Here is a 27,611-nt window from a genome sequence, read left to right as displayed (position 1 = left end):
AAAAGCGACATAAATGGTGCCATAATTGCACACTCACATAGTTTGTTTGTGCGATGCGATAACCAATATCCCATAAATCATTCCACCCTTCCTTCCTTCCACCGAATGTTCCCCATTCCTCGCTCCCCACACCCCCACTCACGTTCTCTCCAAAATCCACAGTCTCTCCGCCCTCTCCATCCTTACCACACCCATCCACCTATTAGGCGACCACCCCGCGAGCTCCCGGACTACCTCCCTCGGACTTATCCCCCGAATCCCCTTCCGCATGCCATCGATACCGCCTCCACCTCGTACATCGCCGATGGACGCGGGCAGATCGAGCGTCCACCGCGCGAACCCCTCGACGGCCTCGACGACGCGCCACTGCCCCGTCGCGACGAAGGGCGCGGGTGTGTCTTCGACGATGAGGTGTGTGAAGTGCGTTACCGCTGAAGAGGAGGGGGAGGGGGAGGCGAGGAGGGCGGGGGTGAGCGATTCGGTCTTGTTGTATGTCCAGCCTTCTTTCGGGGTGTTGTCGTTGGGCTCGTTGAAGAAGAAGGAGGAGAGGGAGAGGGAGAGGTCGGAGGGCGATGAGGAAGAGGAGGGGAGATAGGGCGGCGCGTGTTCGTGCAGGAACATCGACGCGCCCGTCTGTGCGGCGAGGTTGCAGATGTGTATGTGGACTGTGTTGGACAACGTCTGCGTTAGAGGATTAAGGTGGTAGAGCGTATGAGAACGCACCGTGTTCCTGCCCAGCGTACATCTCGTTAAACCGCGCGAGCGCTACGCCCCCGGGATAATTGACCATCGACGCACGCGTCGACGCGGCCGTGATCAGGGTGTTGGCAGCGAGAGTGCCGAGCGCGAGCGCGAACGCGAAGCGGCCGAGGATGTTGCTCTTCCTTCTTGATGCCCTATATATCCCCCGAAATCAGACGCAAGTTCAGCGGATTAATGAGAATAAAGGGAGGAAGGAAAGGAAGAACTCACAGCCACCACGCGCCCCGCGCCGCAGCGACGTTGAAGAGGGGCACGACGTACGTGATGAAGCGCCACTCCTTGTGGCCGAGCGCGCTGAGGAGGGCGACGTACGCGAGGCAGGGGAAGAGTACGGAGCGTGCGCGGGCGTCGGCGAGGGCGCCGAGCGCAGAGAGGGGGAGTGCGCCGAGGAGGAGTTTGGGGAGGTGCGCGGTGAAGTAGGTTAGCGGCGGGGAGGTCTAGGATGGGTGGGGGTGGTGAGTGCGTGGAGTAGGAGAGAGGGAAGGAAGGACGTACACCCCAGTCGGCGCTTTTGCCCTGGAAGACGTTGAAGTAGATCCCGTAGAGCTCGGGCCAGAGCGGCCACTCGTCCCAGAAGTAGGAGTCGACGAGGGTCGTCAACGCTGCGCCGCTCATCAGCATTTCATTGCTTCAATTCGAACACCGCACTAGTCAGTGCACTCACCGACGGAGAGGAAGCCCCATGTGATGCCGACGCCGATGAGGTCGAGCAGGCCGATGTACCCCGCGAGGAGAGTGTACAGCGCCATGGGCGCGAGGAGCAGCGCGACTTCGCCGCGGAAGACGACGGCTGTGAACACGAGCAGACCGAGGGCGGTGCTCGTGCTAGTCGGCGAGGGGCGCGTAGCGTTGCTCGCTCTATTCCAGAGCAAGTAATACGCGACGTTCACTAGCAGTCTGCGTAAGCACGGCGCATGGGAAGGGGAGGGAGGGCGGAGAGCGTACCAGGGAGGAGAGCGAACATGTTCGGGAGGGTGCGGCCCATCCAGAAGGGGAGGTGGAACTGGGAGCATGTGAGGAGGGCGAAGAAGAGGCTGGTCGGGCGGCCGAAGCGGCGGGAGACGGCGTGGCGGACGAGGATGAGGCCGAGGGCATTGGCGGTCGCGAGGACGAGTCGGGCTGGGTCGGTCTCAGTATTCGTGTTGCAACTATATAAGGGACTAAGGACAGACGACGCACCGGCAATCTGCACGTCTAGCTTGCTGGTGACTGGTACGAGCTCGGTGCGGGCGGCAAGGAGGAGGGCGAGCTTGGTGGCCCACCCAAGAAGAAGGCTGCCGATGAATGTGCGGGGTACGGCGCCGGGGAAGGTGAAGTGGTCATACTGTGCGCATTACGCGTCAGCACCGATTTGAGGAGGAAGAGAAATAGGACGAACACGATCGAGAGCGTCTGGGCTGACGCCATACATGAGGACGTCGTGGGTCGCGTGCAGGTTGAAGCTCTCCTCGACCTTGGTGTACGGGGCGACGACGACGTGGGCCCAGGCTGTGCCGAGGATGAGCAGGTCGGCGACGAAGCTCATGGTGAGCTCAGAAATGTGGTGGCTCTATGTCAGAGTACTATGTTTGTATGTCTCGGACGTGGGAGGGATGCGGGGCACAACCTCGGGAATCCAAAAACGGAGAAAGGTTCCCACGAGTAGTCAAAACGCGGTGTGCCTGGCGAGATGAACAGCCGAGTTCGTTTCGCTCACCGCAGCATACATCCACCAGCTCTTTCTTTCTTTCTCTTTCTTCACCTCAAGCTTTGGTTTGGTTGCATGAGGTGGCCCACGCCAACAATGCTGGGCTCACTCCCCGTTTCTCTCCTCGCTCTCGCTCAGCTGGCCCCGGTTGTGTCAGCTCGTGCCAACACCACGTCATGGAACACGCCCACCTCCCCGTACGGCCTCTCCGTAAGCCCCTCAATCTCATTCACAGTCGCTTGAACACGCACACTCACCGCTATCTAATCAGAGTCTCACTCCGCTACGAGGTCAGCCCACAATTTTAATCATAATTCGCTCGCCCGTATTCGCTGCGCACCGAGCGCTAACCGTACCCCACAGACGAGAAATGCCCACCATGCTTCAACTGTCTCCTCCCCGCCTTCACCTGCGGCCAATACGGCGAATGCAATGAATGGGACGGCCAGTGTAAATGTCCCCCGGGTTGGGGCGGCATCGACTGCCTTACCCCCCGTACGTCCAATCCTACCATCCTGCAACATCACTCGCTCATCCGCCTCCGATACGCACAGAGTGCGGCTCGCTGAGTGACGGAGAACACAGACCACTTAGACAGGGCGACCAGTGCGAGTGTAATGATGGTTGGGGCGGTATCAACTGCAACGGTGTGTAACCTCTCGCTCAACCTACTCCATCGTCTATATATACCTTTGGTTCTGCGCACCTTCCTCATCATACACTCTTTCTACCGTAAACGTCATTGATGGTTCCGAATTCTGACCACCTTTGCCTGTATACAGTATGCGAAACAGATGACGCGTGCGTCGGCTTCCCTCTCGCCGGCGGCATCGAATCCGGTAGCGGCGACAGCAACGGCGTCGCCAACATGACGTGTCACAAGGGCGGCAAAACCATCTTCGCCAATCACCAGATGTGCGACATCACCAGTGCGTCTCCTTCCCTTCCCCCCACCCCACCCTCTGCTCTCCAACTCACAATTCAACTCACAACCAAACGCACGCAGACCGCAAAATCCTAGACATGCTCCCCGACCGCCCGCCGCAAGTCACATTCAGCTGCGACGCCGAGGACGCGACGTGCTCATTCCAGTTCTGGACCGCCCGCCAGGAGTCGTTCTATTGCGCGCTCGACACGTGCACGTCCGACGTCACGCCCGGGTACGACACCAATACGACGAGCTACGCGTGCGACAGGATCAAGTGCAAGTGCATCACGGGTCGGTTTTTGTGTGGCGAGGACGGGAGTGTCGGTGTGTTTTCTTTCTCTCGCGCATGCGTGATGGCTTTGCGTTTCGGTGTTTCGGTTGATTGATTAATGACGGGCTGACGCGGACGCGAACTTGCAGACATCAGCGACTTTCTCAAGGAGGAGATCCGCGGGCCGGCGAAGTTCAGCTGCAAGACGGGCCAGGGGTGCAAGTTCGAGGAGCCGGCGATGAATAGCCTCATCAATGATATTTTTGGCGATGGGTATATCACGCTCAATTGCAACGGCGGCGAGTGTCTGCATTATTCGCAGGTGCCCGGATATGTGGTACGTGCCCCGCTGCCTGTGTTGTGATCATTGGAGTGGAAAATGATGACGTTCGCGGGGATGCTTAGAGACCGCCGAAGCCGGATAACACGAAGATGGTCGCGGTCAGCGCTGCTGGTGCTGGGTTGATCGTTATCGCAGTTGTAGCACGTACGCCTTCCTCCTCCACACTTCCGCACCTCACATCAGCTCACTGACCCGCCTCCGCACAGTCCTCTGGTGGGCCGGCCGCTCGCGCAGCGGCAGCGACTGGGGCAAGATCCGGCTCCCCGAAAACGAGCAGTCGAAGCTGATGACCGACCACGTCCCCGCCTCTCTCCACTTCTCCAACATCACGTACACGCTCACCGGCGGCGGAGTCGGGAACGGCGGGGGCGGCGGGCAGCGCACGATCCTCGACGGGATCTCGGGCGCGGTGAAGCCCGGGCAGGTCATGGCGATCATGGGCGCGTCGGGCGCGGGCAAGTCGACGTTCCTCGATATTCTCGCGCGCAAGCGCAAGCGGGGCGTGGTGGGCGGGCGGACGCTGGTGAACGGGCGGGAGGTGGCGGACGCGCAGTTTAAGAAGGTGGTGGGGTTCGTGGACCAGGAGGACACGCTGATGAGCACGTTGACGGTGTATGAGACGGTGCTGTATAGTGCGCTGTTGAGGTTGCCGCGGGAGATGAGTCTCGAGGCGAAGAAGTTTAGGACGCTGGAGACGATGAATGAGTTGGGGATACTGGGGATTCGGGATGCGAGGATTGGGGAGAGCGGGAGGAGGAGTATCAGTGGTGGGGAGAAGAGGAGGGTGAGTATTGCGTGTGAGCTGGTGACGAGCCCGAGTATTTTGTTTTTGGATGAGCCGACGAGCGGTGCGTGGCCTTTTCCCCTTACATTATTCCTCTTACTTTGTGGATTCTGACGGCGACACAATGGTTGCGCGAGAACAGGTCTGGACGCGTACAACGCGCACAACGTCGTCGAGTCGCTCGTGACGCTCGCGCGCGACTACAACCGCACGGTCGTGTTCACGATCCACCAGCCGCGCTCGAACATCGTCGCGCTTTTTGACCAGCTCGTCGTGCTCGCGCAGGGCAAGACGGTGTACTCGGGAGAATTTGCGAAGTGTCAGGCGTACTTTGAGAGTATCGGGCAGCCGTGTCCGGCTGGGTTTAATATTGCGGATTATTTGAGTGAGTTTTGCTTTGTTTCGCTTCTCTGTGGGATGCTATGCTGCCGCTGGTGGTGGCTATGTCCACAGTTGCAGCTGTATGCATGAACATGGAGAACCGAGAGCTGACGACCTATTGTACACACAGTCGACCTCACGGTAAACGCGTCCATGGAGCCCAAGTCCCCCGGCAGCCCCGCAGGCGACGTGCTCTCCTCCGCAGCCACCGAAGCGGGCATCGACATGGGCGACGAAGAACAGGGCCTCCTCTCCCCCTCCTCCGGACACGGGCACTCGCGCGGCTCGTCCAGCGCCGAAAACCACACGGCGGTCGACGACACGGCCGGGCCCGACACCGAGTCGACGGAGCTCCGGACGCGGCGCATCTCGATCTCGTCGTCGCTCCGCCGGAAGACGCATCAGCTGCTCGAGGCGGTGCGCCCGACGCCGGCGGGGGACGCGCCGTTGCCGCCGAAGCTCGCGGAGCTGGTGCATGCGTATGAGGCGAGCGGGGTTGCGGCGGGGATACGGGCGGAGACGGAGGAGGTTGAGCGTGCGCAGCAGGCGCAGGATCATCGGGCTGTCGATGGCACCGGAAACGGGAATGGGAGTGGGAATGGCGAGCTGAGAGACGTGGTGGTGGAGAGCACGCTGTTGAGGGGGCGGAGGCGCGCGAGCTGGGGCACGCAGTTTAGGATTCTGAGTGGACGGGCGTTTAAGAATCTGTATCGGGATCCGGCGCTGCTCGCTGCGCATTATTTGTCGGCGATTTTGGTTGCACGTGCGTGTTTTTGTTTCTTTTCTGTCTTTCTATGTTTTCTGTCATCCTGTGTTCTTTGCTCGTGGTCGTGCCGACGGGCTTTGTCACTGTCTTGTTTCATTTGCCCTCTGTTCCTGTTTGCTTCCACTACCCTCTGTTTCGTTTGCAGCTGCCATCTGTCTCTGTTTGCCTCTGTTACCCTTATTTGCCTCCTCCTCTCTTCTCCGTATTCGTATCTGCCTCCCTTCTGTCGCTGTCAGGTTCCACTCGCTGTCTGTTTCCACCACCCTCAGCCTCGTGTGGGGTTTTGATTTTTTCCCATTCAAGAAAGGCCTAGTTTGGGGCTAGCACAGGGCGGGTGGTGCCGTCGTGCTGGGATTCAATGTTCTTTCGCGGGCGGTGTGCTCTGGGCCGATGAGACGTTGTGCTGACGTGATATCTTTCCCTTTCGTAGTGGTTTGCGGTCTCTTCTTCCACAACGTCGGGTGCGCGTTTAGCCTAGCCTCGCCCGATCCGCTGTGCTCATTGAGACGCACCCTCTATCTTTCATTTACAGGAACGATATCGCTGGCTTCCAGAACAGGCTCGGTGAGTGTTGCGCCTACACCCCTACATCCATTCGTTCATTTGTTCGCTCATTCGTCTGTTCATTCGTTCGTTTGTACACCACCCTGTCCTTGTATCGTCGCCCTCGAATTTGCCACCCCGCCGACTTCTGCCTTATCTTGGCTCTTATTGATTCTATCTTCTATTCATTCCACTATTGTGACCTGTCACTGACTTATGTGCCTCGCATGTGCTGCGCACTCCATCTCCAACAGGCATATTCTTCTTCACCCTGGCGCTCTTCGGCTTCTCGTGTCTGTCAAGTTTGGGACTGTTCGCGAACGAGCGGATCTTGTTCATGCGCGAGAGGTAGGTGGTCACGCTCATCTTCTTTGTTCTATCGGCCCCTTTGTATCGTCTTTGGTATTATCTACCGCACGCCACGACGCAGTTGGAGGATAATGCCGCCGATTGGTCGCCTTTCTTCGTGATCGGCCCATTCTTAATCGATTGTGGTGGCTCCCAGGTAGTGGAAGTAGGAGCTGAAGGCTAACGTCGCATATATTTGCAGGGCCAATGGATACTATTCCTCGTTTACGTACTTCTCGTCCAAGGTTTGTTGTGTTATCCGCATTTTGTTCGCTCCACAGCTTGCTAACAGCTTATTTTTTGGACCCCAATCACTCCCGGAATCCCGATGGAATCCCAATATGCAATCTGAACCTGACCTCGCCCAACCTCGTCTCGCCAATCGCGATTACCACTCGACTACAACTCCAATCAATGTGACGTCCGAATACCTGCTGTGTCACTCTGGACGTTTAGGTCCTATTCGACATCCTGCCGCTGCGCCTCGTGCCCCCGCTCGTGTTCGGCGGGATCGTGTACGGCATGGTCGGGCTCGTGCCGACCGTCGCGGCGTTTTGGAAGTTCATGTTTACGCTCGTGCTGTTCAATCTGACGACCGCGAGCGTGATCCTGCTGCTCTCGATCACGTTCTCGAGCACAAGCGTCGCCTCGCTCGTTGGCACGCTCGTTATGCTGTTCAAGTGCGTCTTCCCTGTTCCACCTCGTTTTCACCGAGCTAACGTCGGTGCACAGCCTGCTGTTTACGGGCCTCCTGATCAACCGGGAGACGGTGACGCCTTTCTTGCAGTGGCTGCACACCGTCTCGTTCTTCCACGCCGCGTTTGAGGCGCTCGCGGTCAATGAGCTGCGCTACCTCCAGCTCAAGGAGATCAAGTACGGCGTCGAGCTCGACGTCCCTGCTGCGACGATCCTATCCATATTTGGCCTGCGCGCTCAGGTGTGTTTCCATCCCATATTCGTCTTGGCGATGAGTATGGACAGCTGATGGCATCTGGCCGCTTGATAGTCGTTCTGGTGGCCAAATATCTCGTTGCTCGCTATCTTCTTCGCGACGTTCACGACCGCGAGCTTCCTCGTGCTGCACTTCTTCGTCAAGGAAAAGCGGTGATATACGCCGGCTTCAAGGTAGCCGCCCTCCCCTGCCGATTAGTCTAGCGTGCATGGGGAGCTTGAAGGGAAGTCGAAGTTGGTTACATTACGTCCCGCAGCGATGGGGTGGAGCATGTTGAACGCTAAAGTTGCGCGGTCGCCATCCTCCCCCGAGCATCGAGAATACAGTTACCTATTAGCATCCATTATGCGTACGCTTTTCTGTATATTAGTACTTAGCCCATATATACGCGCTACTTGTTCCATAGGACCACGACGACGCGTCGGGTTGAATCGAGTTGTTGACATGACAAGCAGTGGTTCTGATAACCGGTATGAACGGTGTTTCGCTGAGGTTCGTTAGTGCCCGTGTGTGGTGTTACTAGAGCGGTAGTCATCATGCTTGGCCTGCGTCAAGAAGGTCCACCAAAGGGGAAGAAAATCCAGATAGGACGGCCAGGTGACTTAGACGCGCATGCCTGACAGACTTCGACAAGATCATACGACCCCACGGCACGCTGTCGATAACGCTCAATTTGTTGGGTTATAGGCATACGTACTGTATGTTTACATTAATGAGGTCGTTCGTCGGGGTCCGACTTAGCAACAGTAGCACTCCCGGCAGCCCGAGCTCTTGCTTCCCGGATCTGGGTAAGTTCAACCTGCGTGTACGGTCACAATGTACTATGGCTCGAAGGAAATGGACTATTACTCACCTCTAAAGCGTTGATACGAGCATTGATGATCGTGACATTTGAATCTATTGAAACTGAACGGTCGGACTCTCTGCGAACAGTATTTTCGACTGCTTTCGAAACCTGCGTGGATTCGGTTGTAGGAAGTCCAGATCCTGAGGTTCCACCGACGCTAGCCTCAAGTTCTTGAGGTCCCCCTTCCTGACTTTTTTGCACTGAGGGAGGGGCAATGCCCTGCGCTTGAAGAACGGCTATCAAGAATGTCAGCAACAGATAAGACGAAGGCTAAAGGACAAACGCAAAGGTCCATATTTGAAGAGGAACTTGACTTCGGGGTAAGTCGAGAAAAAGCGGCGTGGGCGAACTGGTCTCGAGGAATACCGTACTTCGCCAAATCTACTCGCAATGTTTATATGCTGTCCTGGGCATTGATTGGGTGGTAAGGGACAAACCCAACGCAATGTACAACAGCTTTCTTTGATCGCTCGTGGACGGTGCATCCATCTCTCGCGCCAGCCTGCACTTCTCGGTATTCCGTCCAGGCTCCGACGCGACCTCGCTCAATTAGGAGGGAAATCTCTCCAAGTCTCTCGATTCCACGTGTATGAAAATGTGTCTCATCATCTAGAGAGAAGATGAATGAGCACCGTATCGTAAAGTCGATGAAAACGCACCCGTTAACCTTACGTCCGAGAACATGAAGTCCCGCGTATTCCACCTGCCCACCTCCACCCCAGAGCGCTCTTTCGTGTCCGTACGTCGCATCGGGCCACCTTTCATGACCTGTCCTCTGCAGCTATATTACCGTCCACGGATACACGCCCACTGGAATCGTAGGGTCTCTCCCGTAACAAGCATGTCCACCGAACAGTGAAGTTCTGCGTAATGTACATACATTCGTAAAACATGTATGACACGTGTCTAATCGTTTCGAGCTCGCACCTTTCCAGACTGGGAAGGTATCCAGCAAGTGGCATTCAGCTTCGCTTGGTCCACCATCACATTGTATTCATCCAGAGGGCTCCCATCGACAACAATACATGCAGAGAAGTCTCCGACGCGCATAAGAGGATTCAGATTAAGGTGAACGGTCTGATTGAGGGCTCACTCGAAGGATTGCGATGGCTGTTGAGTGAACGCAGGTGGATGCGAGAGGCAAAGGGCGCGTAGCGATAGGCGCAAATTGATGGCGCGCGTTTTGTCAAGATGGTGATATGACCGAATTGCATAGGTACGGATTATATCAAGCATGATGTAAACAAGCTCCGCGTTGGTTCCGCGAAAGACGTGTCAAGCTTCATGCAGGGTACCATCTGTATCGATGTAGCCTTGACATCTTATAAACAATATTATTGCAGGTAAACTTAGAATATAAGTAAGTAGCTGTCAAGTAATTATAGCCATTCCGGCAAATTGATAAGGAAATAAAGTTTCAGTTCAACTATAAGACGCAGCGAAAAAGAGAAATGGGCGTACCCAGCGCCTACGTCAAGCCAATGATCTCGACAGGCGCCTCAGTCGCATCGCAGCGAGAATCACTCAACCCCTCATGCCAACGAGAACCTCCTCAGTTGATGGTTTGTGACGACACTAATCTCTGGGCGTACCAGCGCCAATGGACCAAAAGCCTTTGGCTGTGGCCTTGCACTACTCTTCCTGTGTGCTAACGCGGATACTGTAGATAATGTGTTTGTTAACGAAACATTACATTTGAGTAAGCCCTACATTACAACGAAGTACAAGTATGACAATAATACAAAAGTTCGCCTCGACAAGAAGCTATTCGTTCCTGGAAAAGGAATGTCAATGGCGCCCTCGGGGATCAGCGAAGCTCAAAGACCTACTCAAGTCAAATCAATGATATCTCCATCTACCTCGTACTTGATCCGTTTTGCGGGGCGTTCATCTGACCTCACAGAAACTGCAGTATGGGAAGAGCGTTTTCTCTGCAGTCTTGAGACCTCGAGCTTTGTGATAATCAGCCAAGCTCACAAAATGGTCGTGTGCAAAGGGCTGAAAGCCAGTTCAACGCACCTCCAAAGCACGGATACGAGCGCTAACGTGTCTACGACTGGAGATTGTCCCTTTTCGTGTGTTCATATCGAGGATTACTGGAGCGAAGTTAACGCGCTCACTCGTGGGCGAATGGCTTGCGATGGGTGACAGTGCGATACCCTGTGCCTGCAGAACCGCTGTCGACGCTATAAGGCCCCGAGTAGCACAGCCCGAGTTTGTTGAACGCACCTAGTGGCTTATACTTGAAGATAAAGCGTGCAACTGGGTGAGATCCTAAGAAGTGAAAGTGGATGGGGTGGATTGGATATAACAACTTCCTCTCCTCGGCAAAGCTACACGGATGAGATGTTACCAGCAGGCTCAGCGTAATACTGGAACGACTCACCTAACACAGTGCACCATCGCTTTCTTGGTCCGCTCATGAACAATGCGATCATCGCTAGGAGCTTTTCTAAATATAAATCTGGATGCACCTGGCCCCATACATTTTCCACGCCAGATCTCAATCGAGATTTCTCCAAGTTTCTCCAGTCCAGGCGTGCGAAGGTATGAATCATCGTCTGTGGAAAACATAGTATGAGAGTGTCACCGGAAACCTCGAGGCGTTATCCAAAACACGCACCCGTTAGCTTCAGGTCAGAAAACATCAAATCTCGAGCAGTTTCCTCGTCTATATGAAACTCTGAGCGCTCGGCGGTGCTCTCTTTCGTCGTGTCGAGAACTCTCCCTATGCACTTAAGCCCATCCACCGACACATAGCCACAGCTGTCAAGACCCCGCTCCCACACCCAATCCGTCCATTTGACGGAGAATTTCTGAGCGAGATGTCGGCAACTGGCGGGATCTCACTGACCATAGTGGCTCTCACCTTTCCAGTGTTGGAGGGGATATAACATGTGATCTCCTGTTCGTCTTCGCCCACCACAACATCGTATTCTTCCAGAGGACTGCCGTCAACGATTACTGATGCAGAGAAATCACCGAGTCGCATTGTATGTGCGCTTGACTAACGTGCTGGGATAGGGGATTAGGTGGGTTGAAGCAGGTCGCGTCGTTGAACAGCGGACGCGATGCCAATGGATGTTGAACAAGACCGTGACGGGTCTTGCCGAAGACAGCCACAGGGTGATTGATGGAATTCGACTTATCAGGAGTAAGCCGATCCATCCACAAGGGAATGAAGATGTCGATGAGTACCGTACCAATATTTGCCGTACTACCAGTTGTGCCAAAAGACACGTCGTGTTGGCAAATGTGCCACCGTCCAAGACCCCTTTTCATTTTGGCGTTCCCACGCTTCGCCTAACTGATTGCACTGACGCTGGGAAGATCCAGACGATGTGTCGAGGGGGCCGGCATCGTTATCGCCAACAACAAGCGTCCTTAACTGAAGAGAGAAGCCTACAATGTGCACTTTTGGCGCTTGCCAGCGTCTAGCCTGAGGGATACCAAATATAAGTTGCCCACAGGAAAGGGCTCGATGCCGCGGCGTGCTAACATGTCTGAACTATTAATTGTTTGCGGCAATTAATTGCACTTTACAGTATCATACTGCACCCATTGCAGAACTAAGCCTCCTCTGAAGAACGTTGTTTTCCGAGCGTGATATTGGTTAGTCTCTGCTTGCAATGTGTGCGGCAAATGAGGCGAACGTGTGCTCTTGTCGGCAGACCATCGCGCAAGCTGACATGTATCTGTCAGCCTCAGATGTTGCCTGCGCACCCCGGACCATACAGGAGATGCACGGTGGACGGAGTATCAACACGCAGCCCAGCGTCGTGCCTATCCTTTTATTAAACAGCGCCACGAAATGAACCATGGCATTAAAGATACCACTTCTACTGCCATCAACACTTAAGCGCCATATTCATATGAGCATACCAAAATCCAAAGACGCAGTGAATCTCACAGTAGGATTGTCATATTCGTCTTCCTCTTCTTCCCCTTGATCAACTCACAGAGTATGAGAACTTCTACAGACCACGACACCGCATGGGTAATGAGGTATTTACAGCCAAGGTTTGAGGTCCGAAGCAACCATACAGCAACTCTAGGGCTAAGGGCTGCCTAGAACATATAAATCTAGGGCGAATCATAGGATGAGACTTTCTACGAGTCCAACTCATTCTCTGTTTTCTGGTCCCTTCTCATACGCATAGCATGGTCACTGCAAATCATTCATCCCAGCTTTGCATTGTACGTCTCTCATATATCTCATCTACGTCGCCTTGTTACTCATATTTCTGCTCTGTTTATATAGCATTGCCATCGGAAACCGAGATACAATGATGGCAACACCATTCATCCGTACTGCAGTAAAGCCTGTGCGAAAGCAGACAGCAAGCTCTGTGTGGTAGGCGGCACCTACAAGCGCGCATGTCGCGGAACCTTTCATTCAATCCTATGCACAGGTTTGCCATGCTAAGCCCAAGTTCGGAAATCACAACTATTGCAGCAAGACATGTGCTCATAAAGCCAGTTCGAATGGCGGGTCGAAGTGAGTTCACATTGCATCAGTGATATAGGTTTCTTTTTTCTGAACAAGCATACCTTTGGTAATTAGACATCCAGTCAAGGACGAGTGTCTGATGCGCTGTGGAAAGCCTTGCTGCGGCAAGTTTCACTTCTGCAGCAAGAAATGTGCGACAGAGGCGGAGAAGAAGGCACCGACGCTTCTCGAAATCCCCAAGGACCATGCGGCATATAAGAGTGGTAAGGACGAAATCGCTAGTGCCAGTCGCACGCTGCGCTGACCAGCATTTACCCTTTTCCCATAGTCAGTCACCAATTTCAAGCTACCTGGAAATACGGAACACCATGCCCCACTGTGCAAAGAATATACCACGTCGTTTCCACAAACTCTTCTGTTAAAAAATATAAGGACTACCGGTAAGTCAGGCTTGTGATATTCTGTGAGGAATATCAACTGATCATTCCCTTCAGCGCGGCAGTTGAGAGTAGAGGCAACTTCACGCAGAAAGGTATGGCCAAGGGGAACGAATCGCGCCGTTGGCACGGTACAACACGGGCGTGTAAGCTGGGGGATAGCGGGCACACTACACTTTGCACCAGCGCCAGCTGTTCTCTCTGTGCCATTTTGCGCACATCGTACATGATCAAATTCGTGGGTTCGCACACTGGCGGTGCAAGGTGAGTTATTTGGCGCTAGATAGATGGTAAATAGGCTGATAAACACCACATACGCCTCGGTGAAGATTTGGCCGCGGGATCTACACATCCTCGACGACCTCTGAGTAGGTAGAGTTCTGGCTGATACCGATAGCAACTGCTCACTGTATTTAGGTCGAATGGCTACGTAAAGAACGTCACGGCGTCTAGTTCGAAGGCAATGCTCCTCAATAAGGTTGTGGTCGGAAGGGGATATAAGACCCAAACCGACCAACCCTCGTTCACAGCACCTCCCGCGGGATATGACTCAGTGAGTGCAGAACATGACATCTCGGTTATACATTATAGATTAAAAAATTGACAAATCCCGCACTAGGTCCTAGCAGAGCCAGGAGCCTCTCTAGACCACGACGAGCTGGTGGTCTATCGGGAAGATGCAGTTCGACCCGCATACCTGGTTGTTTACTCTTGAGATGACATTACGTCAATGCACACGAACTTCGAAGTTTGAGAGACAGATTTCCGACGGAACGCGTTATATGGTGACTGAGCCTAGTATGGTCTGATCACTGTTTTACTGTACAAACGTTGATAAATTCCTAGTAAATCGAGCAACTTTGTGCCATAACTGAAGGATAGCTTGTAAGCTTGTTTCACGGAAAAGTACTAGTGACTGTGTCGAAGAACGGGGCTGGCTGGCTTGAAGCTTGAGGTGTGGACTGCTTCGTGACCATCCTAAGGCTTCGAGCAAGAGTACTGTAATCCTGGCAGGAAACGGAAATGAACCGTGGCAACAAACATTGAGCATTTCGTCCGTCTTGAACTTTGGTACCCGCAGTAAGTAGATAGGCGATTATGTTCGGGCGCTTAATTTCATCGCACCATATTCACATGTTTTCGTTGCTCAATTGCCGAAGCCTTCGAATTTGGCACTCCGTTTGCATCAAGAGGCATTTGGATTTGCAATGAGGCTTTCAGAAGCCTTGGGAACATTGGCATTGCCATCGATGTAAAACGAACTCGGAGATGAGCACTCTTCGACTTCACTCGTGGGGCCGAATGAGGGGCGAGGCGAAATGCTGCATGCAGAGTGGATGTCCGGAATGTCTTCCCGGCCCGGATTTCCGAGCATATATTGCCTCCTTCCGAAAACCCCTGACCGCGCACGTCTCCTGCTTTTCCCATGGCAGTCATGATAGTGGTGAGCGCGCCCATCCACGTTAGTTGATATCTAGACACCACCGGTATATTCACAAGAGATCAGAATAGCATGTAAGATAGAGCCTTAGAAGCACGTATTGAACGATTGCAAGAATTAAAATGCAGAGTGTCGAGGGCACAAGCGCCTGGTGCGGGAACGTGGCATGAAACGTTCGAAGCCGGACTCGCAAGAATAGCGACAGCTCAATCCAGTTCGATAACCTCAATGGGAATCGCTGAACGTCCGTGCTCGCGTTTGACCCGCTTGGCAGGACGTTCGGCCGGCTCTTCCTTGACCTTAGCTGCAATAGCAGGGTTACGCAAAGCCTCAAGCTGGGCAAGTTCATCCTAGGCAAAAGAGGGTTAGCCAAAAGACCGCTCTCAAAACTGACGTAGTACCTTCAAAGCCTTGATGCGCGCATCGAGCATGCGTGTGCTAATATCTGACAAACCGGGCTGCTGTGAAGGAACATCGTTACTCGTCTCGGGAACGTCCTCCGGGGCTGCATCGACTGCAACAGAGCTTTCTCTTTCACTTGCTGGAGTCGCGCGAGGAGCTATTCCTTGCGCTTGCAGAACATCTAGCGGGCGTATCAGCTTGCGCCTGCACACCGTGTCATTTGACGCACCTAAGGGCCGGTACCTGAAGATGAAGTAAATGAACGGATCCGTTGATGCACTGAAGTGCCATCCTTCTCTTGGTATTGAACGCTTCCTTTGTTTGCCAAACCTGAGTCGTCCGAGAAGGCGGCTCTGCCATTAATATGAGGATATCTAGTATCAAGGGCAAGCAGCATACCCGACGCGGTGCACCATAGTTTTGCCCAGCTTCTCATTAACAGGTTCAAATTCCTTGACGCCATTGTTATACAGCATGGGTACAGTCTTCAGCGCCGAGATGCCCCGCTTTATTGTGAGTTTTATCTCGCCGACTTTCTCGAGGCCGTGAGTACGAAGATACGCTTCGTCATCTGTTTTTCAATTTGGCTTATGAGAGTCTTGCATGGTTGGAAAATCATGCACCTGTTAGCTTTACGTTAGAGAAGACGAAGTCTTGGGTCGTTTCGCGGTCCAAGGAGATGCCTGAGCGCTCCTTAGTATCCGACGTTCCCAATATGCCGGTCCGCACGACGTTCCCTGTTTTACAGGTAATGTCGTCCACAGAAATGTATCCACCACTCTCCATCGTGCGGATCTCTTCCCAGCATTTCCATCGGACGCTGAATTTCTAGTTTGTCTGATAGCTGAGATCTGACCTAGACGGAGCAACTAGTTTACTCACCTTTCCCGCCTCTGAAGGGACGTAACACGTCGCGCTTAGCTTCTCCTCATCAACAACAACATCAAACTCGTCCAGAGGGCTGCCGTCCACCAAGACGGAAGCAGAGAAATCGCCGACGCGCATGCCAAATGATTTGCACTTGATTTGCTCCTTGACAACGTGTTTCAAACGTGACTCTGAAGTAGGGTTGTAGAGGCGCAAGCTCTACTTTGAACGTGTCGCCAAAGATGATCCTTGCCTCTGAAGGGAGAACGTGTCGCGGCAGACTGAACCCTTTGATTAAGAGACTAAGCCCCGAGGAACGCGAGATGATAGAGGGAAGACGCGTAGCGGTTGTGACGCGCTTGCCGCATGACAGCCGTCAAACGCGGCGCGTCTTTTGCAATTATGTTGATTTGATCGATTGTCAGTGTCGTGAAGCTACTATGTATACAGGGGGTATTAAGTACAAAAGCGATGCGATATGGTTTGACTAGTATGTAGAACTATATTGAAGTGCCTAACGATCGGATGGCTGTTTAGAATGCAGCTGCCTTCAAGCTTAGTCTGAGTCAATGATGATGACCTCCGTAGCTTGGCCAGAACGACTGCCGTCGGGCTCGCGTTTCACTCGGCGTTTCGCGGGAGGTGCACCCGGTTCCGATTTGACGGGGGTCCTGTTCGAGGCGGCTTGTCGTGCGCGAAGTCGGTTCAATTTTCTCTTCTCAAGAAGAATGTTCGAATGTTAGAGTAGTCAAGTACTACAAGGCAGTAATCTCACCTCAAGCGCGTGTATGTTCGCATTAAACGCCGCGGGATTCTCCGGCCCGTCGTCAATGATAATGACGTCGTCATCAATAGTTTCTGAGCGCTTGATAGGAGCGCGTTGCGGGACTGGTAGAGAGGCGATGCCCTGGGCTTGAAGGACAGCTATGACAACGTAAGTACGGGGATTGAGCTGACTCTGCTCTCGTAGACGTACCCAGAGGACGATATTTAAATATGAAATGAAGCGTTGATCGTGTGGGGCGCACTTTGTGGGTCCTTGCGCTGGGGATTGGACGCTTCTTCTCTCTTCCGAAACTGACCAGACGAGCGTGAATTGAATCAGTAGCTCGTTTGACGTAGTGTGAAGAGTAATGACGCTAGGCACACACCCAACACAATGCACTAGCGCTTTCTTCGCTCTCTCATGCATGGTTCTCGAGTCTTTGACGGACCGCCTGTGCTCAGGAGAGCTATAGTGAGTTTCGGGCACGCCTCGTACGATGTCGAGCGTGATCCCGCCGAGTTTGTCCAGGTCAGGGACGTGAAGATATGTTTCGTCGTCTTCAGCAGCGTTTAACCTCGATAACGATATTGAATGGCATACTGCGCACGCACCGGTAAGATTAATGTTCGAGAACATAAAATCTCTTGTGGTCGTCTTGTCCACGGTAAAGTACGAACGCCTGGCTGAGTCTTCTTGCCCGGACCGCGCGGACCTAATCACCTTGCCTTTACACCACACGCCATCGACCCCTACCCTACCAGAGCTCCAATGCGTCCGAGACTTCGACAAGCATCTCCATTCGACCATAAACTTCTAGAGAGGCCGTCAGCAAGTGGCTATATGCGCAAACCGAGCCTTCTCTTACCTTTCCAGCCTGGGACGGAATGTAGCACGTAGCAGTATGCCTCGCCTCGTCCACACTCACGTCGAGCTCGTCAAGAGCCTTTCCATCGACAAAAACAGATGCGGAGTACTCTTTCACGCGCATAGCGAGAGCGCACGCGCTGAGGGGATGGTGTTGAGCGACGAGGATACTTAGGGGATGTGTTCAAGGGCTCGTCGCGTGGGGCCTGCACCGGAGAACGGCGCCCAATTAGACTTTTTCGGCATGTTCCAGGCACGCGGTCCGCAAGTCCGCGGCTTGCTCTTCAGAGTGGACAAGAGCCCGGACCGGCGACCCTTGTAGGTTGTATGGCTTTCTCGACGCTTTCTCGAATCCATTCCGTCCCAAAACAGTGGATTATCATGACGTGTATATCAAAGTCCCAACGGCTAGCTAACTATAAGCAAATGTCCAAGCCACCGCGTCATCACCAACGTCAGCCCAATGGGCATTTAGTTAGGGTCTTGGGGAACAGTGAGGTCGATCGGGAGGTAAGTAGAGCCCATCGTGAAGTACTGCTGGCCGTCCGTGCCATTCTGGGGGTACGTTACCTGCACTTCGACAGCGTAGCTCGCGTTGAAGTAGAACGCGGCAGGGACCTGCATGCAGATTCGTTCCGTCAACCACAAGTCAGCAAAACGTTTAAACATAGCCAGATACGGAATGTGCGAGGAGCAGTCGCGAAAACGCACATCAGCAGTGAAGGTGTCCCAGTCGCCACCGGCGGGGTTGTAGTCGCGGCGGTAGAGCAGCACGGGCGGCTCGTGTCCGTTGTTGCCCTCGGGCACGGAGATGTAGTAGTCCGTGTACTTGGGCACGATGCCGAAGGTGCGCGCGCAGCTGAAGTCGGTGTGGATAGTGAAGCCCTGTTGCCAGTCAATGTCTCAGCACTTTCACCTTCAGTCGCGCAGACACGGGTACTCACGGAGCCGACGGTGAGGTTGGAGGGCACGACCTGAAGGACGCCAAAGCGTGATGCCTCGGGGCAGTCGGCGCGTTTCTCCTGTGTGACGGCAGACGCGGCGGCGAGAGCGGCGCAAGAGAGGGCGCTAGCAGCAGTGAACTTCATGGTTGACTGTTGGGTGCTCGTGTACGACCTGAGTGACGATGCCCTTGAATCACTCGCATGCCGCTCCCTTTATACTTTTCATGTGAGGCGATGGTAGCCCGTAGCTCGTCACCTTCATCAAAGGTGCGTGATGAGCAGGGTTCGTGCCGTCGTGAAGCAATCGCAAAGGGACCATATGGTTATCCCGGCCTCTCCCAGAAAATACGGTCTGGCATGCCCGCAGCTTCCCCTCCAAGGCGACGGGGGACAAGTATCCGGTCAGGGCCTAAAGGCGGCCATTCCCGGCAACTTTTACTTCAGAATCAGGGATGTACTTCGGAGGGTACATTGCGTGGTGATTAACTTCTTAAAAGTACCGTTGTGTCTTTTTGCGCTGAAATCCCATCAAGGAGTACGGCCAGACGGCGGATGACAGCCAACGCGCGCGATATGTCACAGAAGCAAAAGAACTGAGACTTCGTTCATCAGCTCGATAGACCTGTTAGCTTGCTCGAACAGTGAAGATGACTTTATAGTCTTCAGAGTCGCAAATACGGTGAGCGCCATTGTCCAGCGAAGCATATAGCAACCATCTATTATCATAACGTTAGAGTGGGGAGTGATTAGCAAAACAAGCTAATAAGGAGCTCAGTACAAACATATTCATGCTGGTGGGTTCCAAACTCCAAGCTCTTTATGCAGCTCGCTGAGGTCCTGCTCCCATCTCTTCTCCCAGTACACAGTCAAGAGATTCCGAGAGCTACTTCCGCACTTGACGGCCCAGGGAATGTACTGAGAAAGAAGCTTCTCGCGCTGAGCAGGCTTGAGTTTGACCGCAGCCCCGAGAGCCATGGCGGTCATGGGGAAGCCCAGATTGGTAAACTCGAAGGCCTTGACGGCGAGCTCGGGGAGGGCATTCACGCGTAACCCGAAGAGGGCGTGATAGAAATCGTGCGTTTCTCTGTAGCGCTGCATGACGTACGCGAGTTCGGGATCGGAGATATAGTGAACCTGTAGCGTATAAGTTCGGTTCGGGGCACATTCGAAACTCAGCTATGAAGACTCACCGGATCTCTCGAGTCCGGGGTGACGCGACAAGAATCTAACCAGCCCACATATGCCCTCCCCCATGTCCCATTCGGCAAGCTTCGTAGCCGATCCATGTTAATCGTGGTTGAATGTATGCGTGGTCGATCACGTAGGATGCGTCGGCCCTCGGGAGACTCTAGCATCGCGTCGCGGAGCTTCACAAGTGTAGATCCAGCAGTTGTTTCGCCGAGGGCAGCCACCATATCTTCATAAGAGCACAATGAATATCATCAGTCACGTCAAAAAAGTACAAGGAGCCACGAGAGGCGCGCGCACCTGCACGTCGGGGGTCCAGGAACGCCATGACGGCTGACCCCACTGCCAGAATGCCATTCTCCAACGTGCTTAGGGGTATGTGTCCGGGATAAGCGGGTGGTAAACGGGACCCGGTGTTGTACTTGCGGCTCGTAGTCAGAGACAATGCAGCAGGAGTAGCGGTCCCGGGGCGAAGGATCGACCGTGAAACGGTTGCAATGGTTTGAGACGCGTACCCGTGCTGGGCGCGGTCAAGGCGTCGCGCGACAGACGCATAAACTTTCTCCGACTTTCCTAGCAGTGAAAACGACGGGTGGTGTAGCAAAGTAGAGCGCGAGCTCTGCACAAGTGGGGCGGTCAGCATTGCGTAGAGTCGGTGAACGGTGCAGGTCAATGCAACGGAAGCACTCCGGGTGTATTCACAGCAGTGGCATGGCTGTAAATAGACCCTAACCTTAACACGTGTTTCATGAGCCCCTGAAGCCCTTTGCGACCCCAGTCCCAATTTTTGATGTCTCGTTCGCCGGCTACTCATTTACTTGTCTCAACGTTCCATCTCTCTCAAGTGCCGTTCATCAGTTTTTACGACGTTCGCCTTGTTCTGCTTGAAGACTACGGGCAGCCACTCGGGCCAATGCACCAACAATAGGTGACTTCTTGATGGTTCTAAGCTGTGTGGTAAACACGATGAGTCCATCATGATGTCTCGAAATGGTCGATGCTCAGCGCTTGGCCACAGAAACCCCCACGGCATAGTAACGAAGGCCACAGTCATAATCCCAACCTATATAACCTCTCCCTAGGATGTCCCTCCTCTCCGTCGGGAGCTTGGCCTCTTCTCGTCCTCTTCAAGGTCCTTTCCTCACTCTGACCCTTCTCCTGTTCGCCAAGAACCTTCGCTAGAACATCCCTATCCGCATCTCGTACGCGATGCGTCCATCAACAGACACCATCTCTACCGTCTCTACTCTGCGAGATACGACGGTCAGACATCGGAGCGCAGTCACTGATATAGCAAGTCCCACGCTAACCAACAGACTCGCCGCTGCTTTTCTTGATGTTTCTCACCACCCAGGCCTGCAGGCAACGAGGGTTGAAGGCAGCGAGAAGGCGGATAACCACGCGTCTCGGCCGGGTGTTCCTCCCACCCTCCCTCTCAACCTGCGCGCAAAGCGACTCATCCCCGACACCGAGCCCGCCGGATACGGCTCGGAGCCCTCCTTGAGCGCTGCGCAAGAGATAGTCGCCAAATACAATGCGACACAGCCAGATCAGCAGATTATCCGCGATGGTGCCAGCTCCGACGATCGACACTCCGTTCTCACCCTGGGCGGTGCTTCCGACGGACAATCGACCATAGGCCATGGATGGAGGCCTAACCCGAAAGTGCACTATCGACGGTCGGATATGGTGGATCTCAATGCTGCTGTGCGTCCTGTGTTCCTCATCAAACAACTATACCCGCATGACTAAACTTGTCCCCCACAGCAATGCGAAGCTATGAAAACTCTCCAGCGTTCCGGCGCATCCAGCGGCGCCGACCTCATCTGCCCGCGCCTCGGGTGCAATAACCGTCTGCGCTCCGTCGAGGCGCTCAAGTACCACTTGCACATCCACGATATCGGGACGCAGATAGACTCGCGCAGTCGCAAGCCGTCCTCGTGTGGGTCCAGGAGCGTCAGCAGCTTCACTGTCCTGGGCGAGAAGACCCAACCCTCGAAGCACATCTGTCCTTACTGTGGCGAGCATTTCAAGGCTGGATGGTTGCTCGACTTTCATTCCTGCAACGCACTCAGCGAGACGCGCAGAAGGTGTCAATCAACTTCAGCCTCCCTTATGGGCGCCATCAGTCGTAGCCGCAGAGCCAACCTCTCCTCATCTACCTCGCCAAACCTTCACTCAGATGTCCCACAGACTTTCGCTCCACGAAGGAGCGGCGAGTCAGAGATGAGCATCGCGCGGAGTCTCTCCACGGTCATGTTCGCAGAGCCTTCTGTCGTCCCCCCTCCTCCTCGCAAGCGCCGCGACGTCGTACCCGACCCTCAAAGCCAAGGCCAGGGCCACAGACGCAAACAGAGCGGCAGCACACAACCGTACAGCCCGGTGTCCCAATACTCGCAGGATGTATCCGTCAGAAAGAGCACCACCGCGAAACACGCCTCCGCCGTCGAAACCCTCGAGTTCTCTCGGCTACATGCGAGCACCAACGAGGCCAACTATTACGACCCCGGCCCGGCAGCAGCCAATCTGCCTGCCAGCCGTCACGCGAGCATGAGCATTGACGGCGTCTTATCTTTGCCGACGAGCCCGACGCTCGTCCCGCGCACGCTCGCCTTGTCATCCGACCAAAGGAGCGCACCCTCGAGGTCGAGCAAGGTCGAGCCGAACATCCCGGCGGTGTTCACCGTCCCGCAGGCGGGGCGATCCGTGTTCTCGCCGGCCAGCAGCCAGGCGCCGCGCGGCGACTCGGAGAGTCGTGCGGGGGGCTTCGTCACAGGTACGGTCAGTCGGGCTGTTCGAACCGAGTGCGCTCGTTCTCACCCTTGTTCATTTCGATAGGTGGATTCAAGCGCGTATTGTCGGGAAGATGCTGCGTGAACGATTCATACGTCGACGATGTTGCCTAGTTTGCCTTGGCGTTTCAAGGTGTGGACTCAGGCACTGGGGTACTGATCATCCAGGACACACGATTGTTTCATCCCGGAACTAGACTTTCTTTCATCATCTTTCTATTTGTGCTTCACTGGTTTCTCGCGTCGGCCTTTTGTATTTCTAGCTCACACAGGATGCTTGTTCTTCAAAATGGGGTTTCATCGATATCATTTCATCATCAACATTCACTTAATATTTCATAGATCTGTTTGCTATCATGTATAGCCTAGCATCGCCATAGCTATCTACCCACTGTATCGTTAGATATCCTTCTTTGTATTACCACACCATGTGTATACGACGCTCATTCGGGTTCTTCATTGATTGTTCAATCTTCTGTTGTATTTATGCCACACAGTTTCAGTTATGTATTATTATCGACTGCCAGAGCTTCCGCTGTTACCTTGCGTATAGGATAGACTTCGTATGGCTACATGTTCTTAGATGAATGTTGAACTACGCTAGGCTTAAGGCCAACCTTTGTAGATATTCGAATACTCGTTATAATAAAATCACCCTTTTCTGCCCGTCAAACACATCCATCATACTCAGCCTATCGCATATCAGGCTCTACCGCCCCTGGCGAGCCTTATCCACCTCAGCATGCTTGAGCAATAGCACGTCCTTCCAGAATTTAGTTTCTTGGTGTGTAGTCCACACCGACGAGTTTCCCCCGACCTCGACGTTCGACAGGTTAGGCGTCATCCGCGCCAGCAACTTCGCGAGACGGTCAGCTCTTGGAGGCGTTAACGGGGTGTGGGTCAGCATCAGCGTTCTTACCCCGTCGAAACACTGTGTCGCGGGGCCTGCCAGCGTGGTTGAGCCATCGCCTCCGCTGCCTCCGCCGCTGGCAGTGTCATTTCCGGCAACCTGTCGAAGCAGCGCACGGACATCCGCGGGAGACACCTCGACGTCCAGCCGCACACTCACGAGTCGCGGACACACGCCGAGAAGCGCGACGAGCTGCACCATGCTCAGCGGCCGGCTGAGTGGCGCGAGCCGGAGATCGGTGAGCAGCGGCCAGCAGCTCGCGAGCGCCAGCACCTGGTCGCTCGAGAGTTCGCGAGGCTGGCTCGTGAGCTGGGATGTTGCGCCTGGCTGGCCGTGCAAGGGCACGTAGGACCAGCGGACGTCGAGTGCGGTGAGCTGGAAGAAGGGCGCGAGGGGGCGCAGGTTCTCGTGCATTGTCCGGAGGTTGGCTGGCGCGTGTTTGTCCGGCCAGGTCATGGTGAGTGTGAGCTCGCGGAGCTTGTTGTGCGGGACGTGCTGGGCAAGGGCGGCGGTGAAGAGGGGTAGACTGTCGGGATCTGAGCAGCCTGTTGCGTCGAGCGTGAAGTGCTCTATGCCCCGCTGCCGATGAGGTTCTTTGGAGGGAAATGTTTCGCCGCCTGTCGATGTTGGCGAGAGCAAAGCCTGAAGCGCACGTACACCGTTCCTCAGGTCGTCCGTCGTAACTTTGAGTGCATTAAAGTTATGATACACATTCACGTCCTGAACAGCTATCTCGGCATCTACCTTGTCCTTTAGCTCAGATGAGACCATTAGATCCACTATTTCGAGACGGGGCAATGTCGATAGTTGCCCCAGTGATTCAATGTCGCTGATGGGTATACCGGAGACATGGCGCAGAATCTTGGCGACACCAGCAACGCTAGACGCCGGAAGTGATTGTTGAAACGCACTACCACCGCGTATCATGAGCGTCTCGAGAAGCGGAAATGTGTTGATTTGCAGGGTTTCAACATGCTCAAACACCCCACTGGCTGCTTGACGGGACAGATCAAGCACTCGGAGGTTAGGAAGAGGAAATAGCAAACGACAGAGGGGTCGCAGGTCCTGGTACCCGGGTCCGTTAAGGCGTAAGGTCTGTAGGTTGGGGAAGAAGCATGTCGGTCTTTGTTCGACCCATTCAGGTTCTGTCAGTGCTTTGTAGACATTATCTCCTATGAAAGTCCGCCGAATGTCACCTAGCATCAAGCCTGAGTCATGAAAACAATCATAAGTCCGCAGCTTGGCAGTTCTGCTGAGCAGAACAACCCAGTCGCTTGCTCTCATGTCTCGACAAAAAGTCTTGATCACATAGAACGTAATCACGGTGGGGGTGATTGAGCGCGGTCAGCAGAGTTGGAAACCATCTTTAGCAAAACGAGGAAACGCACCATCTTCCAGTCAATACATTCGCTCGCGCTTAGCGCAGACCCCAGCTGTGCACCGCTGGCGGAAGCTACCTTCGCAGCAGCCTGTGCGCGTGACGCTTCGTAGCGCAGCGACCGGAGCACCCATAAGTCCGAAGGCAAACACTCCAGTATCTCGACAAAGTGCTCCGCCTGCGCATACAGCATATCCGCTGCTGGACCGTTGAACATCTGGCACACCAGCGCCACTCGCGCGAGAGTGCGCCTATCCATATCCTCAAATATGAGAAGCAGAATCTCCGGAATGTGAAGGCACGGGTGGCATGCCTCTTGTGGGTCGGGCGGCGTTCGTTTGATGGGCTCTTCGGCTGGTTCTTCAAGTTTCTTCTCGCTTACAGGTTCCAGGACATCGGGGACTACTGTGCCCTTACGCACATAGAGCTTCCCTTTGGTCTTTTTCATCAGCGAGAGGCTACTACGTTTTCTCTGGTTTGCAGGAAAGTCACTCACGAAGCCACTTCTTGAGGGCCTGAGAGAGGCTAAAGCTTGTGATGGGCATGCTGACGAAGGCAGCCTTCTACGATGTTGCTTGCCTAGTTGCTGCGGATAGATCCTATGTGCAGAGCCGTGAAAAAGCAAGAAGCAAAAGGTGTCAGGGTTGTTTCGCCGGTCAAGTACCACTGACAGGTGTCGCGTGGAAATGGTCTTTGTTTGTGAATACAGACGCAGCCTGGCGCAGCATAATTGATGCGCGTGCCTTCAGAGCTTCAAGTCATGGTATACTATTCCGGGGTAAGGAGGCGTGAATGGATAGAACACGTCTTCCTTCGAATCGTAGTTGTGGAGGCTTGTTCTGCAACGTCAGCTCTGACGATACCCTATCGTGGCGTATCTGCAACTCAAGAGTTGGTTCAAGGAACGCTTGTACTAGCTGTGCTCCATTTAGACATGAGGCCATTCTGACGTCATCACTAAAACAGAGAGAAAAAAACGCCTACGCTGCCGCATCCAGATAATAACTTCAAGTGCAAGGGATCAGAGATTCTTAGGCAAACTTCTCAAATAATGACACGCGAGGACGCGAGGGTATCTCATTGTGATCGCGCTAGACAAACCCAAGGAAACGGCAACGGACATGATTACTGGCCTAATCCATAAGACGTATACTGCAAGTAAATAGTGTGTAGGTGATGGATGAGTGGAGGTGGAGGTGCGCAAGTGGTCGTCTATATCACTAAGACCAGACAAAGATCCGTAGAATAGTCCGTGTATGAGGTGGGTCGTCTAAGAGAAAAGACATGATAAATTAGGCGGTCTAAAAGCGTGCAAAGTCAGCAATGGGGTCCACAGCTAAAACCGAAGAGTCAACTCACCGATTCCTTCAACCAGGTAATGAGGTCGTTACGGTCCTTCTCCTTCTTGAGACCAGCAAAGGCCATTTTGGTTCCGGGGATGTACTATGATGCCTATCAGCGAAATGCAAGGATAGAGTATGGAGGCAAACACACCTTCTTGGGGTTCTCGAGGTACTCAAAGAGGGTCTCTTCACTCCAGGTCACACCCTTGTTGACGTTGGCAGCAGTATAGCTGAAGCCCTCAACCTGACCAGTCTTGCGACCGAAGAGGCTACACAAAGACAATCAGCACGCGCTGTCACCCCTCCGAAGCTCAACGACGTACCCGTGAAGGTTGGGGCCGACCTTGTTCGGCTCACCAGCACCGACGGTGTGGCACTGAGCGCAGCGAGTCTTGAAGAGACCGGCTCCCTTACCAGCGTCACCTTTTGAGTAAAGCTCGCGTCAGTTCTCTTGTTCCTCGTCTGCCGAGTATAAACAGAGTGACTTACCAGCAGCGTAAGGCATGTCTAGAAGTCTATGGGATAGGTGGAGAAATAGAGGAGGAGGGCGGGACGGAGGGACGTGAACGTCTCGAGGATGTAGAGGAACAGTTTGAAGAAGGGATAAGGAGCCGGTGGCCTAATAAAATAGTTTCGCGTTCCGACCGTGCCGATGTGCCTGCCGGTTTTCTCCGTTGTCCATTGGCCCGCATCACCCAATCGGAGGCCGCGGGGCTATTCCGCGCCGGGCAGATCGGCGTCAAGTTGTACAACCCGCGCCGATGCGACGTCTTGCCATTGGTCTGCCACCTCCGTCATCGTCGTCGTCATCCTGCCTTCTTATGCTTCCTCTCACTCCGAGACACCTCAAGGATCATGCGACACGGATATGCAAGGGCATTATGAGAGCAGAGGCATCGTATTCTGGTATAGTGGCTCCAAAGCGGACCTCAAACTGCTCATACGTGGCTTGCAACGCAGTGTAACACCGCCCGCATTCACAATCTCACACAATGAGCGGGCAAATCACAATCAGATGGACCTGGTGAGACAACAGCGACAAAAAAACTGCCATGATATAACTGTCATCGGAGCGAATCGGAGCTGTGGACAAAACCTTGACTTCAGGCTTCAACCTTCGCGTTTAGGACTCGACAGGCCAAAGAGGTTTTCTCTCTCTCTCGCGAGCTACAATCAAGGGTACAGTTTCTCTTTATTATCCTAAAAGTGACGATGCC

General features: G+C 54.1%; 10 protein-coding genes across 10 annotated transcripts; 3 read left to right on the top strand and 7 right to left on the bottom strand.

Annotated features, from left to right (window-relative positions):
• Window positions 1-138: 138 nt before the first annotated feature.
• On the bottom strand, window positions 139-2,287 carry CONPUDRAFT_151427 (glycosyltransferase family 22 protein; the record flags this gene model as incomplete). The annotated part of the gene is made up of 8 exons (XM_007767923.1): window positions 139-665; window positions 724-896; window positions 973-1,199; window positions 1,258-1,364; window positions 1,427-1,651; window positions 1,708-1,881; window positions 1,942-2,086; window positions 2,141-2,287. The coding sequence occupies 8 exons, from the start codon at window positions 2,285-2,287 to the stop codon at window positions 139-141; spliced, it is 1,725 nt and encodes a 574-aa protein (XP_007766113.1).
• A 218-nt stretch (window positions 2,288-2,505) lies between these two features.
• On the top strand, window positions 2,506-8,209 carry CONPUDRAFT_80755 (uncharacterized protein). Its single transcript, XM_007767323.1, has 18 exons — window positions 2,506-2,659; window positions 2,721-2,739; window positions 2,813-2,944; window positions 3,004-3,096; window positions 3,232-3,378; window positions 3,456-3,701; window positions 3,798-3,985; window positions 4,054-4,135; window positions 4,198-4,839; window positions 4,918-5,160; window positions 5,287-5,919; window positions 6,353-6,383; window positions 6,455-6,486; window positions 6,720-6,813; window positions 7,016-7,058; window positions 7,270-7,493; window positions 7,546-7,750; window positions 7,820-8,209. The coding sequence occupies exons 1-18, from the start codon at window positions 2,546-2,548 to the stop codon at window positions 7,919-7,921; spliced, it is 3,270 nt and encodes a 1,089-aa protein (XP_007765513.1). The 5' UTR covers window positions 2,506-2,545; the 3' UTR covers window positions 7,922-8,209.
• A 265-nt stretch (window positions 8,210-8,474) lies between these two features.
• Window positions 8,475-11,670, bottom strand: CONPUDRAFT_142711 (uncharacterized protein; the record flags this gene model as incomplete). The annotated part of the gene is made up of 15 exons (XM_007767922.1): window positions 11,482-11,670; window positions 11,236-11,428; window positions 10,999-11,173; window positions 10,842-10,945; window positions 10,632-10,798; window positions 10,472-10,564; window positions 10,306-10,318; window positions 10,205-10,272; window positions 9,540-9,689; window positions 9,403-9,475; window positions 9,272-9,370; window positions 9,050-9,221; window positions 8,896-8,993; window positions 8,619-8,848; window positions 8,475-8,564 (listed from the first exon to the last, which is right to left on the bottom strand). The coding sequence occupies exons 1-15, from the start codon at window positions 11,602-11,604 to the stop codon at window positions 8,475-8,477; spliced, it is 1,848 nt and encodes a 615-aa protein (XP_007766112.1). The 5' UTR covers window positions 11,605-11,670.
• Window positions 11,671-12,773: 1,103 nt separating this feature from the next.
• Window positions 12,774-14,214, top strand: CONPUDRAFT_71184 (ADP-ribosylation; the record flags this gene model as incomplete). The annotated part of the gene is made up of 9 exons (XM_007767250.1): window positions 12,774-12,809; window positions 12,874-12,966; window positions 13,025-13,110; window positions 13,177-13,325; window positions 13,391-13,502; window positions 13,557-13,763; window positions 13,829-13,867; window positions 13,917-14,052; window positions 14,119-14,214. 9 exons carry the CDS (start codon window positions 12,774-12,776, stop codon window positions 14,212-14,214), a joined length of 954 nt encoding a protein of 317 aa, XP_007765440.1.
• A 932-nt stretch (window positions 14,215-15,146) lies between these two features.
• CONPUDRAFT_163544 (uncharacterized protein) lies at window positions 15,147-16,347 on the bottom strand (the record flags this gene model as incomplete). Its single annotated transcript, XM_007767921.1, has 6 exons — window positions 15,147-15,290; window positions 15,342-15,523; window positions 15,572-15,672; window positions 15,742-15,913; window positions 15,966-16,170; window positions 16,225-16,347. The coding sequence occupies 6 exons, from the start codon at window positions 16,345-16,347 to the stop codon at window positions 15,147-15,149; spliced, it is 927 nt and encodes a 308-aa protein (XP_007766111.1).
• Window positions 16,348-16,659: 312 nt separating this feature from the next.
• On the bottom strand, window positions 16,660-18,028 carry CONPUDRAFT_135860 (uncharacterized protein). The gene is made up of 6 exons (XM_007767920.1): window positions 17,841-18,028; window positions 17,587-17,788; window positions 17,361-17,532; window positions 17,186-17,286; window positions 16,985-17,133; window positions 16,660-16,927 (listed from the first exon to the last, which is right to left on the bottom strand). Exons 1-6 carry the CDS (start codon window positions 17,961-17,963, stop codon window positions 16,766-16,768), a joined length of 909 nt encoding a protein of 302 aa, XP_007766110.1. The 5' UTR covers window positions 17,964-18,028; the 3' UTR covers window positions 16,660-16,765.
• A 282-nt stretch (window positions 18,029-18,310) lies between these two features.
• CONPUDRAFT_163542 (uncharacterized protein) lies at window positions 18,311-19,007 on the bottom strand (the record flags this gene model as incomplete). The annotated part of the gene is made up of 3 exons (XM_007767919.1): window positions 18,784-19,007; window positions 18,551-18,724; window positions 18,311-18,457 (listed from the first exon to the last, which is right to left on the bottom strand). Exons 1-3 carry the CDS (start codon window positions 18,925-18,927, stop codon window positions 18,311-18,313), a joined length of 465 nt encoding a protein of 154 aa, XP_007766109.1. The 5' UTR covers window positions 18,928-19,007.
• A 562-nt stretch (window positions 19,008-19,569) lies between these two features.
• CONPUDRAFT_151420 (Coq4-domain-containing protein) lies at window positions 19,570-20,614 on the bottom strand (the record flags this gene model as incomplete). Its single annotated transcript, XM_007767918.1, has 3 exons — window positions 19,570-19,917; window positions 19,974-20,200; window positions 20,272-20,614. 3 exons carry the CDS (start codon window positions 20,612-20,614, stop codon window positions 19,570-19,572), a joined length of 918 nt encoding a protein of 305 aa, XP_007766108.1.
• A 566-nt stretch (window positions 20,615-21,180) lies between these two features.
• On the top strand, window positions 21,181-22,848 carry CONPUDRAFT_151419 (uncharacterized protein; the record flags this gene model as incomplete). The annotated part of the gene is made up of 3 exons (XM_007767917.1): window positions 21,181-21,678; window positions 21,739-22,752; window positions 22,810-22,848. The coding sequence occupies 3 exons, from the start codon at window positions 21,181-21,183 to the stop codon at window positions 22,846-22,848; spliced, it is 1,551 nt and encodes a 516-aa protein (XP_007766107.1).
• Window positions 22,849-26,121: 3,273 nt separating this feature from the next.
• CONPUDRAFT_120249 (cytochrome-c from the OXPHOS pathway) lies at window positions 26,122-26,982 on the bottom strand. The gene is made up of 5 exons (XM_007767916.1): window positions 26,884-26,982; window positions 26,718-26,817; window positions 26,546-26,663; window positions 26,411-26,494; window positions 26,122-26,352 (listed from the first exon to the last, which is right to left on the bottom strand). Exons 1-5 carry the CDS (start codon window positions 26,897-26,899, stop codon window positions 26,344-26,346), a joined length of 327 nt encoding a protein of 108 aa, XP_007766106.1. The 5' UTR covers window positions 26,900-26,982; the 3' UTR covers window positions 26,122-26,343.
• Window positions 26,983-27,611: the final 629 nt, after the last annotated feature.

The sequence above is a fragment of the Coniophora puteana genome (assembly GCF_000271625.1).
Source record: "Coniophora puteana RWD-64-598 SS2 unplaced genomic scaffold CONPUscaffold_3, whole genome shotgun sequence".
NCBI lineage: Eukaryota > Fungi > Basidiomycota > Agaricomycetes > Boletales > Coniophoraceae > Coniophora > Coniophora puteana.
Note: the sequence above shows the minus strand (reverse complement) of the source record. Positions and strands in the feature narration are given on the sequence as shown.

Coding starts and splice junctions, on each gene's coding strand:
- CONPUDRAFT_80755 (XM_007767323.1), top strand. CDS start 2,546: ATGCTGGGCTCACTCCCCGTTTCTCTCCTCGCTCTCGCTCAGCTGGCC. Junction 3,097..3,231: donor GGGCGGTATCAACTGCAACG/GTGTGTAACCTC, acceptor GCCTGTATACAG/TATGCGAAACAGATGACGCG. Junction 3,702..3,797: donor TGGCGAGGACGGGAGTGTCG/GTGTGTTTTCTT, acceptor GCGAACTTGCAG/ACATCAGCGACTTTCTCAAG.
- CONPUDRAFT_135860 (XM_007767920.1), bottom strand. CDS start 17,963: ATGCGCGTGAAAGAGTACTCCGCATCTGTTTTTGTCGATGGAAAGGCT. Junction 17,533..17,586: donor CTCGAACATTAATCTTACCG/GTGCGTGCGCAG, acceptor ACGCTGCTGAAG/ACGACGAAACATATCTTCAC. Junction 17,134..17,185: donor ATTTAAATATCGTCCTCTGG/GTACGTCTACGA, acceptor ACGTTGTCATAG/CTGTCCTTCAAGCCCAGGGC.
- CONPUDRAFT_120249 (XM_007767916.1), bottom strand. Junction 26,664..26,717: donor GTCGGCCCCAACCTTCACGG/GTACGTCGTTGA, acceptor GTCTTTGTGTAG/CCTCTTCGGTCGCAAGACTG. Junction 26,495..26,545: donor ACCTCGAGAACCCCAAGAAG/GTGTGTTTGCCT, acceptor TAGGCATCATAG/TACATCCCCGGAACCAAAAT.